At 50.9% G+C, this 13,937-nt stretch overlaps 1 protein-coding gene and 1 long non-coding RNA gene across 2 annotated transcripts; one reads left to right on the top strand and one right to left on the bottom strand.

Annotated features, from left to right (window-relative positions):
• Nucleotides 1-4,944: 4,944 nt before the first annotated feature.
• On the bottom strand, nt 4,945-7,853 carry LOC141947307 (uncharacterized). Its single transcript, XR_012630071.1, has 3 exons — nt 7,729-7,853; nt 7,082-7,196; nt 4,945-6,960 (listed from the first exon to the last, which is right to left on the bottom strand). It is a non-coding gene; the product is annotated as an uncharacterized LOC141947307 (long non-coding RNA).
• A 57-nt stretch (nt 7,854-7,910) lies between these two features.
• CFAP410 (cilia and flagella associated protein 410) lies at nt 7,911-13,730 on the top strand. The gene is made up of 7 exons (XM_074877992.1): nt 7,911-8,040; nt 8,236-8,254; nt 8,958-9,004; nt 9,811-10,040; nt 10,674-10,845; nt 11,506-11,599; nt 12,656-13,730. Exons 1-7 carry the CDS (start codon nt 7,964-7,966, stop codon nt 12,779-12,781), a joined length of 765 nt encoding a protein of 254 aa, XP_074734093.1. The 5' UTR covers nt 7,911-7,963; the 3' UTR covers nt 12,782-13,730.
• The last annotated feature ends 207 nt before the right edge of the window (nt 13,731-13,937 follow it).

Raw genomic sequence — 13,937 nt, 5'->3', positions numbered from 1 at the left:
GCTCAGTACCTCTTTTATCTGTGGATTTTTTTGCTCCTGAGATTATTCCCAGCACCATTTGCCACACAGATTTAAGAGCAACGTGCTCGAGCAGTAAAACTGAAAACGCCAGACAGCAGGCTGGCAGCAATCTGCAAAGTGAAGACAGCAATTTGACTGACAGCTTTAAACGTCAGCAAGCTCTGCTGTGTGGCGAGCAGCTCCGGCAATGCAGATTTCCAGGTGATGACTCCTGAAACGCTCAGGGGGACTCCAGCTCTGTTTCTATTAGCTTTGAGACTCATGAGAAGAGACAAGCTGGAGGCTGCTTGGCTGCTTTCCTTCTCCCTCCCAGCCCCAGAACACAAAGATGAACTTATCAACCAAAGAGGAAGGTGAACAGTATTTTTGCAGCTTTTGCTGATTTAAAGGTACTGCAGCTTTTTTTAATGCCACTTCTCAATGGTTTCATCCCAATGCTTTGCTGGTGTTATAGCACAGTTAGTGATACACTGCACTGTACAAAGTCATAGGCAAGGGTGGAAGGATGTAGTCACAGAAAGCACCACCATGTTTATTGAATCCCTGAGAACTCAAGAAAAATCAGTTTTCCCTACATGCTGCTTGTGACAGAAGGAGCATCTTGTACTGAAGGGGCAGGGAGAGACATCTGACATGAGCTGTCAAAGCTGGCTAATATTCAGGAGCATGACATTGAAGTTCTGGGCTGTGTTTAGAAACCAAAACACTCACCCAAAATGTGCGGCAGAGAGTTTTGAGTGAAAGCACCTGAGCTCTACAGGGAATCTCCTTTAGTTCGCTTTTGTGGCAGAAAGTTTAACGGCCATTTGTTTTCCAGCCCTTGGTCTGTATTTATAAAGCTAGGCAGTCCTCGACCCTCAGAGAGGGTCCTGTGACTGTGGAAGCCAAATCTGTGCCCACAGCACTCGCTGCAGAACCACGCATTGACCCGCAGGGTCTGCCCACCCCTCCTTGAGCTCTTCCCGTTCACCAGCGGGACCGAGGAGACACCACTGGGGATACATCGGCCTCTCGCTGCTCCCCTGTCCCAGTGGTGGCGGGCACCCCCAATGCTCCTGAAAATGCAGAACAGGGTGCAACGGAAAAGGGACGGCTCTGATCCTTTCTATTCACATTTAAATTCAGTCAGCCAAGAGCTGCTGCAGCAAACCTACCTTTCTGCAAACGTCTGAGCCCACTGTTCTTGGCCTCTGCAACAGTGACGCAGATGTGTGAGATGATCCCAAGGAGATTATCTCCTCGCTCCCAGAGGCACCCAGAGATGCAGCCCTTCCTCCCCCTTTTCACAGGGAGCGCAATTGGATTTAAGAGATGCTTTCTGGTTTGCTTGGGCCATTTCCAGCTTGCATGTCTATGATGTGAATATGCATTTGTGGGACTCCTGACCATGTTCTCCACAGCCACGTTCCTGTAAGATTTTTATAAAAAACACTTGTGCAGTTAAACTAGCAGAGTCTCACACATGCTACATCATCTTCAGGTTCAACTCATTCCTCAGAAGAGACCCCTCAAGTCATGCCCTCTAGTTTCAGAGCATGCTCAGACATGACTCGGGTTCAAGGAGTAACTGTCCTCTCCGTGCTCGTTTCCATCTGCTCTTTCAGCAGCAAGATGAGCTGGCGCTCAGGGAAAAAAGGTTATTCTTAGCAGGATCGGTTCTCCGATCCCCTTCCAGCGAAGAGCTGCACAAGTCCTTGGTCTGGCACAGTTCTGGGTAGCACACAGCCAGGAAGAAGGGGTGCAGTAAGATGGTGGTGGAGCTCACACCCATGCTGCCACTGAAAAGCTGTTGGAGAAACTGGACCATCACCCTTGGCAGCATAGCTGTGTAACACCAGTTCACTAATTATTTTTGAGCTGGCTCGCTCCCTAATGCGGTTTCTGTGCGCTCTAGTAAGCGTGTTGGCATGCGGTGCAGGGCGGTGCAGGGGCAGGAGGAGGCGGAGGGGGAGCGGGAAGCCGTCAGGTTGGCTCTGCAGCTGCAGACATGTTGGAATCAGAGTGTGCTGAAAAAACCCATCTTTTCATAACTTCCAGAAGTGCGGATTTTTTCATAGGCTGCAATTCAGTAAGCAAATGCCAAAGAATTAGCAACCCCCAAGTGAACATCACTATTTGCCTTTTACATCATAAAGATCTATTTGTCAAAATAATCGTTTTTTCCTCATCTTATATTACTCATGGGAGTGGATTTTTTCCTTTACTGAAATTACATATGATATCTGTTAGTCATTCGAAGCTGATCAGAGATGGTTCATCGTTATTGCTCAGCAGCTTTGAACAGCACAGGATAAAAACCTTTCATTTTTCAACATGTTTTACAAGAGCTATTGCATTTGTACTGTGCCCAGTGTGTACAAATTCCATTAGCATGTAATTTGCTAATTTGATACGACAGCTGATCAGGAACAGAAAAATACTGATAAAAACATATCATTTATATCAGGTGACTTTCATTCCATCAATCCTGGAAGAAACTATGTTGGTGGATTTATTTAGCAATATTCAAATGCACTTGAAATCAGGAATTCCAGGAACTTTCGCCTTTGTTTTTTCATTTTGTCCTTTGTCTATTACCTGTTGAAAAAAAGCCTGAAAATATTAACACCAAAAGGTCGATCTCGATTAGTACAGACATGGCTAATGTGAACGGTGGCAGTCCAAACAGCAAGTCCACCTTACTGCAGCAGCAGCAGCACCTATGGACGGACTTTAGTACTTTGCCCAGCTTGGGAACAGCTGAAAGGTTATCACCACGAGATGATTTTGAATGAGCAAGAGTAGCCCAGTCTGCTCCAGAAACCTGAGCAGTGTAGACATGAGCCGCTCTGCTCTACTCGGGATCAATTTTGGGGATTATATGTAACTCCTGCTGTCGGACAGAGTGAAAATGCTGTTTTGGGAGCTATTATGGGGGTTCCTTGCCATGAATGGGTGTTTTCTACTCAGGACTTTTCACTTACTCTTTGTTCCTAATCTTTAATCTTCACTTAAATGTTCTTAATCTTCATTTAAATGTTCTTAATCTTCACTTAATCTTTGTTCTTCCATGACACTGAGCTCCTAATGGGGGATTTGAGGAAGGGGCAGGATTGAGAGATAAAACAATTGAACTGCAAGGGACATTTCCCCTGCAAAGCGGCCGTTGTCCTTGGCAGATCTGGGTGGAGAAAATAGTGCTGGTTAAGTTTCCTTTACTTCCTTGTACCTCTCTGTGCTCCTTGTGCCAGATCCTTTCCAAAATGTAATTTAAAAAACTACTAGATTTGCCACTTGGGTGTGATTTCAAAATCTAGAGTATTATGTGTGGCCATAGTGCCAGTGCTGTAATCCACCCATGTCTGTAGTGATTAATAAACCCTTCTGCAGGATTTCTCTGCTTTTTTCCCTTTTCTCTCTTCCCCAACACCTGGTATTTTATGCAACCCCCTTGCAGTAAGTTGACTGCAGTCAGTTCAATACAGCTCCTGCTGTGTCTGCTCTGCTTCTCTAATTCTGCAGGTTTTTTTCTTCAGAAAGGGGGAAGGCAGGGGGGAGCTTTCTGACCCACCTTGAGTCTAATTTCCTGCCCTTTTTGCATGTTTTTTGGACTCTTTATAAGGGAGGGACCTAGCACCCTGATCCCTTCAGGCTCCTTCCTGTGAATCTCACAGCATTGCAAGAGCTGCAGAAAGAAGCCTAATATTTTACTTTGAATATACATAAATCAGCAGGATCCCAATTCCCATGTAAATGTATTCATACGATGTGTATTATTGACAAAAGGAACTGATAATGGTCTCTGCAGAGCACCGTGAGCAGTGGAAATTGCTCCTCATTTTGGCATTTCAGCTGTAACCAGTGACTAGCTCTGTCAACACGGCAAAGCACTAAAATCCGGACTGCAACAGCACAGCGATGCTGCGGTGCCACTTCTATCTTGGTGTAAGGACTGTGTGTAAAACAAAGGAAAGAAATACCAACAGAGCTCCTGCACAGGAATGAAGAAGAGTCTGAAGAAAGAAGTTTTCCATGCATCTGGTGGCCTTTGCCTCTTCACTCTTGATGTTGTAGGCTTCACAGTAAATTGAATACTTGTTCTATGCAATTGGCTATGAGGACAGCAAGCTGCTCTGATGAGATTAGCTTTTAATAATATGACAATTTGCTATATAAATAACTCGCACGTTCTCGATTTAATGCTATGTTTTAGCTTGACATGATAGGGATGTAATTTTAAGCTTTTGTTTATTGAAGTTGCCCGGTTTGATTTCCTTTTGCTGTGGATGGCTGTCTTGAGAATTCATATTTGTTGGGTTTGACGGGTCTTGGCTGTCGTGAAATCTCTCGCCCTGGTCAGATAACTGCGTGATATCCCAGGGTGGCTTGCTGTGGTGTCCATACCACTCTCCAGTGAAACAGTGCCAGTGCCGGTGTGATCATACAGGAAAATCGCTGCAGGTAGAAATTGTAGTTAGCAGGAGCTTTGCTGGAAGCCCTCTCTGAAGATTTTTCCAGAATTTCTGCAGAAGCTCCTCTGTCAACTTGGCACAAAGAGCACCCCTGGAGTGCTCATCTCCTTCACTGGCTCTGGCAGTGTCTTGTAGACCCTGGTGTTCCCTTGAGGGCTCTCCAGAGGGGCTGAACAGGATGCTTCCCAGAGAGAAAACTGAGCCTCTGACGGAGCCTGCATAGGTCTACGGTGACACGCCTGCCTCCACTCCATGATGACAAGATTTTTTCATTAGCTCTTACCAAACCACAGCATTTCCTGCCAACATCTAAACAGCGATCCCATCCAGTATTGCTGACCCCAGAGCAGTGACAGTTGCATGGAGGGAATGTCCTGTGGGTGGAATAGCTGCTGGAGAGCTGCCATGAAGAGACCGTCCTCTGAACCACGACATGGCCAAGCTTGCCATGACGCTAAATTACGTTGGAGCAGTTACAGGAACAACTCGCCGCCCAGAAACAACTGCTGAGACTTTCTCAACCAAGTGGGGCTTTCCCAAGAAAGCTGCCCTTCCCTGCCACACACCACGCAGGAGGGGAGGGAGCAGAGCCCATCTCCAGGAGTGCTGACCACCTCTCTGGTGATACCGGGAGGATAAAACAGGTTCTCCAAATGCCTCCCCCAAATCCATCCTGGTCCTTCCACCCCATTTAACAGCTCTTCCTAACCGGGATGGTGCTCGGTAGGGACCTGCAGGTACCACCATTGCAAGTGGGGTAGCACCAAGAGAGGTGGTGCTGGTTGACCCCCAGCTGCAGCAGTGAGGCCGCCTGCTGCCTGCACTCCAGAGGAGGGTGTGCGTCCAGGCGCTGCCATCTGCACGGGGATGGTAGTGAGTACCCCGTGGCCAATGGAGGAAGGAACCACTGATAACCGTGACAGCAGGCACCCCACAGGTGATGGTGGTGTCAAGCGTGAAGAGCGGTGTGGAGGTGTGACAGCTACCGGCACCAGGGGCAGGTGCTGATCCTGGCAGCAACAATGACACTCAGGATTAGTACCAGCAGCACTTCTTGTCATCATCAGTGGCAGCTCCCAGCTCCTTCAGACTCCCTGTGCTGTGACTCACACGCCAACAGCAATCCCACAGCACGTCCAAGGGAAGGTTTGGTTCAGTAGCCAGGACGCTCGGGAGTTGAGAATGCCTCTTTCTGAAGCTTCTGTGGGCATTGCAAGTAAGTTGTGAGACCCTGCCTGGAGGAATCACAGGTCACAGCAAAAGCTACTGATCAGAAAAAAAGCTTTTCTGAAATGAGAAAATACACATAAGGATTACGTGAAAGAAGTAGCTTTCCTGAACCCTCCACAAAGTAATTAAACAAGTGGAAATAGGTTCATTGTATAAAACACTGATACAGAGCTGGGAAGAGAATGTGTGGCTACCCCATAGTGCAGCCCAAACTGAAGATACTCTAGATAGGAGCCCAAATGTACAAAGAGCTTTTCACTCTTTTGCTCACGTGGATTAAGAAGCAAGCTGGACCTCATCACGGCTGAGTATGAGACAAGCTGAGAGCCTGGGGAGCTCATGGTGGGGAGATTCAATCTCTGCATCGGAGCCCTGCACGATCTGTTAGGCGACACTGCAGGGCTGCGAGTGGGAAGTGGACGTGCCGGTGACTGTAGGTGATCCTACGCAGCCTGACGAGGCCATGTGTCCCAGACCTCAGTGGTTGTTTTGCTCTTCTCTCCAGGCTGCTAATTTAATGCACTTTACAAGTCTATATGCATTATTTAAGCTCTCTCCTTTTTAAAAGACCATGGAGAGTCTCTCGTCATGCCTGAGATTATTACTGATACTACTTGCAATATTAAACTGGGGATTAAAATCAATTTTATTAATTAACCTGAATGAAACAGTCTTTTGTGCATGTTTCAGTTGCAGGAGAGGTGTCAGAGCAGGCAGAGGAGGATGTGTATGTTTAAACTGACTGAACTGTACTTTTGTCAGCAAGATGAGTACGACAATATCTCTGTGGCACCTAGAGAAGATTCCTTAATCTACTTAGCCTGTTTCAGGGACAGGCTTTGCTGCTGACAGTGCAGCTAAGCATGGCTGGGGCTGGGATTGCGCAGCCAGGCAGCTGAAAGCATGCTTGGGTGTTTCCATGTTTCACTAGAAGTGAAAGCAGCCTGGGATTTGGAGAACAAAAGTATGGCAAAGCTGTGTACATTGCTGCTCCTCCCACGACACCGAGGATTCGGATCCTGCAGCTGCCTTCACTGACACACGGCCCGAGTGGCCAAATCCCAGGTCTCAGCAGCCACCTCACGCCAGCTGGCCTGTGAACAGCTGCACACAGAAAAGTCGAGAACTCCAAAAATCGCTTCAATTGCCTCCAAGTGCTTGTATATCCAGCTCAAAAAACATCAGTGCAACACCTGCGCCCTGGCCTCCCAGCCCGAGGTCCTGGCTAGCTGTCCAGGGGTGTGACGGCAGCCCAGTGCTGAGAGACAGAAAGAAGAAAATGCAGAATGATGATCTGCCTAACCTTCTTATCCCACATTTTCCCTGAAAAGCACGAGCCCATCGAACCCAATAAACGCATCTCTCGGCCCTTCTCTTACCCAGAAGCGTGGCAATAAGGAAGGCAGGGAGCTCAGTGCCGCCCATCTCCTCTCCCTGGCACAAGGCCTTCACCACCACCGCAACCGAGGGTTCAGGTCCATCGTGTTTGAACCACTGCACCAAAACACCAGCGTAAACAAGTAAATAACCGCCAGCCCCCATCCCGCAGTTGTTTCTGTTGCTGAAAGAGGCAGTAACATGCAGAAAAACATTGAGAAATGCTGCATTCACCCCTTATTTTGGACTGTAAGCTAATCACACCGCTTCTCCAGGCTTTTTCATTTCAGCTATCCCCATTCCACCGTGGAAGCTGCGTGTTGGAGGCCCTAAAGATGCAAAATGGAGACACATCGCAGCAATTTTACCCCAAAATGGGATGGAGGAGGACTGGCCTTGGGGCTCCTGGTGCCGGTGCGGTCAGCAGTGCTACCTATATTTCTATATATTAATGTGTAGAAATATGTATATATATTTGATTTATGCACACTTCATACATATATAGATAAAGAGGTATATACACTCACGTGTGAAGTTAGATATATGTCCATAAAGGTATAGCTATATGTATGAAACATTCTCTAATAAGATGTAATGAAATGAATTCTAAAATTTCACGTAAATATGGAATAATTAAGTAAAACTGCACCTGAGGTTGCTTCAGGCCGCCCAGCCTGCTGCAAGCAAGACACCCAAGCAGGAGACCCGGGGGGGCCGGATGGCTGCCGCCGGCCCTCCCGCCGGGTGAGGAGGGGAAAGCTGGGCACCGCCGCGGGGAGCTCCGGTGCTTGGGCCCAGCCCGGCCCGCCCCGGCCGGGAGGAGCCTGCGCGGCCGCTGGGTCCCGCCCCTGGCGACGGCGGCGGCGGCGCGGCCCTGCCCGGCCATGAGGCTGACGCGGGCGGCCGTGCTGGCGCGGGCCAAGGCTGCCGCCCTCGACGGTGTCCGCCGCCTCAACTGCTGGTGGGCACCGGCGGGGGACGGGACGGGCGGGGGGCGCTGGGCCTGCGGGGCCGGGCAGGCCAGGCCTCAGGGGGGCTGGCAGGGCTGAGGCGGGGCAGGCAGCCTGTGGGGGGGAGTGGGGCGGCTCCGGCCTGTTTCGGTGCGGCCGGGATGGGCCCTGCCGCCTCCCGGTGACCCCCCGCTCTCCTCCCGCAGGGGCAGCCAGCTGACGGATGTAAGTACCGCGCAGCCGCTCCCATCCTGCCCGGACGAGCCAGCGAGGAGAGGCCCCCCGGCTCCCGGCTGCCATCGACGAGCTCCCCGGCCGCGCCACCGGGGGAGGGGGGAAGCCTGAGGCCGGGCCGGCAGCCGGAGCGGGGAGGGGATGGAGCTGGAGGGGCGCTGAGGGGGGGCCGGCCCGGTGCCAGCGAGTTGCGGTGCTTTTTCAGGATTAGCATCACATACACAAAAAAAAAAAAAAAAAAAAGAGGTTGCTGTTGTTGTTTCCAGAGAGCGCCTGGAAAAGTCCTCTCTGAGGGCCTGCACAGGCCCCTGGAGAGCGGGGCCCTGAGTCCTACCTTGTCTGTTCGGGACTCCCCTGTTAGGAGAGGGCTGTCTGGCCTAAGAGGGATCCTCTGCTGCCTGCGGGGCCTGGGAGCCGCTCTGGAGGCTGCCGAGTTGCTGGAGCAGAAGAGCGACGTGCTGCTGGCTGGTGTCTGCGCTTCCACTCCTGGGCGGAGAAGGCAGAGGAGCTGCTGACTCTACACTGGCTGTGGCAGCTAATCTCTGGTGGTGTTCAGCTTGGGGTAGACCGAAGCAAACCTCAATTCCTGTTCTTGCTGTTATCTTGCTTGTTTGTGATTTAAATTGCTTTTATTTATTTATTATTTTTTTTTTCTGCGAATGCCAGCTTGCTGTTTCTCTCTCTTCCTGCCCAGATATCGATATGCCGGGATTTGCCCAACATCGAGGTGATCACATTCAGGTGAATGTCGGCCTGGCAGCTTTGGAGAGGGCAGGGGAAATCGCCTTTCTCATGGGGCTCTGGCTTGGCCTGTGGTTTCTTCAACCCACCTTTTTGTGGTTGTGTGTCTGAGCTGCCTGGCTCTTCATGCCCGATTTCTCAAGCAGCAGAGATGTATTAAATGGTTATTCTTCTGCTAGCACCTCTGCATATCACTTCACTACTCAAGAAAATAATCCTGGTTTTGAGAGGTGTTAAAACCTCTTAGGATTGTTGCTCCCTAAGTCCTAGTCCGTAGTGCAGCTGGGATCTTCTAGGCCTCTGTATGGGGCCAGTTTGCAGAATGCTTGTTGAAGTGCTTCGTGGATGTCACAAAACTTTTAATTTCCATAAGCCCTCCCCCAATACACCCACCTTTCACCTGTCCTGGGGATCCCACGGAACCAATGCTGTCTGAAAATTTGAGCTTTTTAGCTTGGGAATCTTACATGGGCTCTCCTTCAGGGAGTCTGAGGAACTGCTACAGAAAGGAGTGCAAGGGTGATGGGTGTCTGGGGGAAGCAAAGGCTGTTTGTCATCTTCAGCACAGAGGAGGGCCTGCTTTCTTAATTCTTTCCTTTGTTTAGAAAGATAAAACACTATCTTTTTGTTGTGTCCAAAGCCACAGGCCCCTAAATGCCCCTTGCTGTGCTGTGAGGCTCCTCAGTGAAGCTGTTGGAGGAGGGGGGCTGGAAAGCCACTGTGCTACAGGGGCTGTGCTCCCACCTGAACAGTATGGGGAGGGAGGGATGGGCTCGCTGGTCTCTGATCCTACAATCTCTCTTCAGTGTGAATGGCATCTCGGACCTTGAGCCGCTGAGTCAGTGCCAGAATCTGAGTGAACTCTATCTGAGGAAGAACAACATTGCAAGCCTAAATGAGCTCTTCTACCTCAAAAACCTACCCCGGCTGAGGGTCCTGTGGCTCTCTGAAAATCCCTGTTGTGGGTCAGACCCCCACCGCTACCGAATGACGGTGCTGCGTAACCTACCCAGCCTGCAGAAGCTTGATAACCAAGGTGGGTGTTTGCAGGTAAACAAACAGCCCCAAGCCATGGGCAGGGTGAACTGGAAACCAGTGATGCGTTGGTTCCTGTCTTTAAGGCATCCTTTGACTCTTCCTTCAGTCAGGATGTCTCAGAGGTTGGGTGTCCCTTCTGAAAGATCCGCTGCTTCTAAGCTGTTTTCTCTCTTCCCTTCTCTGCAGTGCCAGAGTTAGCACTAGCTGAGAGCGCCTCCTTATAGCTGGGACGGTACCGCTAATTAGTGGTTTTTCAGAACTCTCTCCTTTGCTGTGGCAAAACAAAGATTCTGTAATTGGATCTGCTGTCATAAAAAAGTGAGAAGCTTTTCCGTCTGGTAGCAATAACTTGGTGGCTTTTGGAGCCTTTTCCAGGGACAAGAAATAGCAAAGCGTGTTTGCATCCCTCCTTTATATCTTTCCCACTTTGAGAGGCTGGTGGCAGCTGCCAGCGTTCTCCTGGGCGGGTTTTACTGCAGAAGGATGAAAACAAAAGCCCAGTACAAAGGACAATTTTGGGAGCAAGCACCTGCAGTGTAGCTCTGCAGCAGCCATACCTGCACCGTTACAGATGCCATCTTCCTGGGCTGCTGGAGTTCATTGCAGCAGGGTTTTGTTTTGGCTGTTGCAGCTGTGACAGAGGAAGAACTGTCCCAGGCCCTGGTTGATGGTGAGGAGATCACGGCCCCACCAGCCAGGAGGAGCGTGGAGAACGGTTGTCCCGAGGCCACTGAATCCAGTGCTGCTGAATCCACAACGGAGACCGAGAGTGAACTGCTGAACTTCAGTCTGGAGGAGACAAAGTGAGGGCTTGCTTGTGAGCTGTTAGGATTTCTGGGCTGAACTTGCGTGTAGCATGAAAGGACCCTGCCAGCCAACCCTGATACTCCACGGGCCAGGCCTGCAGCTGGTGCAAATTCCTGTTGTTCCAGTTACCCCGGTGGAGCTGTGCTGGTTTAATAGCACTTGTGGGTCTGGTTCTGTATCTGCAAAACAGGCTCTTCTGTAGGTGGGTACTTACTCTCAAGCATGTCAGCTGCATGTGCAGACAGAGATGGATCCTCTCTGAAGTGTGAGCTCTCCAGCCCATTCCTGCTTAGCTCTGCTTCTGTGGCACGCTTCAGCGCATGTCAGTGCTGTGGCACGTGTTGTTCAAGTGCAGTGTTCCAGGGTCTGCAGTCCCAGCTAGCATCGAGCCTGGGAATCTGTTGTCCCAGGTAGAGCTGGGAGCAGGCTCCTCGTGGCAGTGTGCTCGTTCCCATTTTATAGCTCTGAGGCTCTTCGTGTGGGAGTTTGGCTTGGGGTGTTGTGGTCTGTAGGCAGTGGTGGTGTGTGAGCAGATGTGCCTTGAGTCCTTCAGCTAGATACTTGCATGGTTGCCCATGAGTAGAAAGGATTGGCCTGGCAGAGTAAGGTTTTCCCAGCTGGTCATAATAACACTTGCTCTTCGTCCCCTCCTTTAGCAAAATTCGAGAGGAGCTTGGTATGAAGCCTGTTCCCAGGGATAAATTTTCCTCCTTTTCACCTCGAGAGACAGACTGCAACCGAAAGAAGAGAGTGAGTATCTTTAAAGCCCAAACTGCTTTTCATCTTAAGACATCATGCAACGTAAGGAAAGCCCGATGGGGTTTGTCCTCTTGGTCTGTCCGCACACGAGCACGTGTGTGGCCCTTCGCTGGGGTGGTGCGGAGAACGCGTGGTAGTTGGGCAGCGGCTGAAATGCAGCTGGCAGCCTGCCTGGCAGGCAGGAGGCTGCTGAATTGAAAGCTTAGGTGGTTCCTCAGCCCCGCTCCCTGGTGTAGCCTTGGCTGAACCTCATGGATCTTGGCTGTTCAGCTGGGAATTGCCGTCTGCTGGGCTCAGTGCCATCGCTTCAGTCGGCAGGGTGAGATCTAGACCACATTCTGCCTCATTTTGATATTAGTCTGCGATCTCTCTTTCGTTCATGTTTTAAATATACTTGAATGTGTTGGTTCACAGCACTGTGAGTACTGCAGGCTCTGGCTTTTGGGAAAAGAAAATATTAAACAAGGGGAGGTTCGGGTTGAACGTTGGGAAAAAGATTTTCCCTAGAAGGGCAGTTATTTAGAGAGGTTCCAGAATCTCTCCCTGGAGCTTTTCAAGACGTGGTTTGACAGAGCCGTGGTTTGGTGTTGGCAGTAGTTCTGCATCGGTGGAGGGGGTTGGGCTGGGGACCTTCAAGAGTCCCTTCCAGCTCGTGCTTAGGCGATTCTGCCAGTTCTTCTCATTCCTCAGATCAGAGGCTTCCTGTCCTCTCCCATCCTACACACGGTCACGCTGGAGAGGGAGGGCAGCTGCTCTTGAATGGGCCTTTCCTTACGGAAGCCAGTTGGGAGGGTGGCCAGGAGCCAGAGGCATGTGGGCAGGCTGCGTGGGACTGAGCGGACTGGTTTGTCCTGCATTCCACTTGGCCTCATCACATGCAGCCTCTGCCCATGTTTGCCCCGAGGGCTTGGTTGTTCTGTCCCTGTAGCTGCAGGTGTCTGCTGCAAACTGCTGCCAGTGGTGGTGGAGTTCCTAGAAAGAGCAGCTCTTTGAAAATCGCTGGCATTAACGTGCTTGTATAAAGCAGTGTCTGTCTCCTCCCGACAGAACAACGTCCTGAATGCCATCCTGCTTCTCATGAAGGAACTGGACGCCGAGGGTCTGGAGATCGTCCAGCAGACAGTGGGGAGGAGGCTCCAGGCCTTTCAGAAGAAGGAGCTGCAGGAGGAGTGACAGTGCCCGTTACAAACCTCCCTGGAGCACCAGCCAGCCCCGGCCCCGCAGCGCCGTTCTGCCCGCGCATGCCTGGCTGCAGCCAAAGCCCTGGTGTTTTCCCGCTGTGCTTTCCCTGCGGAGGGGCTGGGATGGGGTGCTGCTGGCTTCTGACATCACCCCTGGCTGTGCGCATCACGCTGGGGCTGGCAGCGCCTGACCCGGCGCTCGGGAGCTTTCCTGCTTGCGTAGCAGGCTCCATTAACATTTGTATCTCTTGTCGCTGCGATGGGAGCGGCGGGCAAATCGGCAAAGCAGAAGGGAGCAGGGCTGCAGCGAGAGGTGCTGCTGTGCCGCGCGGCCAAAGGGGGATGGCAAAGCCTGCTGATGGCTAGAAAGGTCGCTGCTCGTCAGTGGCTCCCTGTCAGACTAACCCTCGGCCAGCCTCTGCCTGTAGCAGACTCTAAAGGCAGTTTCTACGACAAAGCTGTGTTTTTGTGAAGTCTGGTGGGGAGACACTGCCTGAAATGTTTACCAAGAACTGTCTGGTGCAGACTGTGAAGGTCAATGTCAAATTTGTAATTTATCTTCAACTCCTGCCTTTTTCTGGTCCTGGTTAGCACATGTGGCAGCTGACTTGGTGGTCAGGCAGCCCAAAGAAAAGCTCGGTGCAGCCTAGGTGAAACAGAAATTACTCTCTCCCAGATCCTGAACGCTCAGCTGTGCCCTCACCCCTACGTGCCCCTGCAGGCATTAGAGCAGCTTAAGGAAACAGCGTCAGAGGTAAAAAGCCCCTGTGCATTCTGCAGTTAAGAGAAAATAAGCCAAGCATTACTGTCTGGTTAGTACAGGCATCAGGGGTGGCGTTTCTCTTTAACTGAAAAAAGCTGCATTTACTAAGACTTCATAGAGCCATTAAATACAAACTAAAACGTTGTGACGTACCAAATAAAACCAATTATCCCTCTAGGACGTGGAAGTTGTGGCTGGGGTTCTGCAAACATAGTGAGAACAACTGACTCTGGGCATTGCTCCATTATGTCTGGTTCACGGCCTGCATTGTTAGTCCTGCGGAGCAGGAGGAGGGCTGTGGGCCCCTGCACCTTCCCGCTTCACTGGACCCGGGAAATGGCTCACCCGCCTCTGGTGCTGGTTGCTGCTGCAGGGGCTGTTTTTC

Source organism: Strix uralensis, chromosome 9, assembly GCF_047716275.1.
Source record: "Strix uralensis isolate ZFMK-TIS-50842 chromosome 9, bStrUra1, whole genome shotgun sequence".
NCBI classification, from domain to species: Eukaryota; Metazoa; Chordata; class Aves; order Strigiformes; family Strigidae; genus Strix; species Strix uralensis.
Note: the sequence above shows the minus strand (reverse complement) of the source record. Positions and strands in the feature narration are given on the sequence as shown.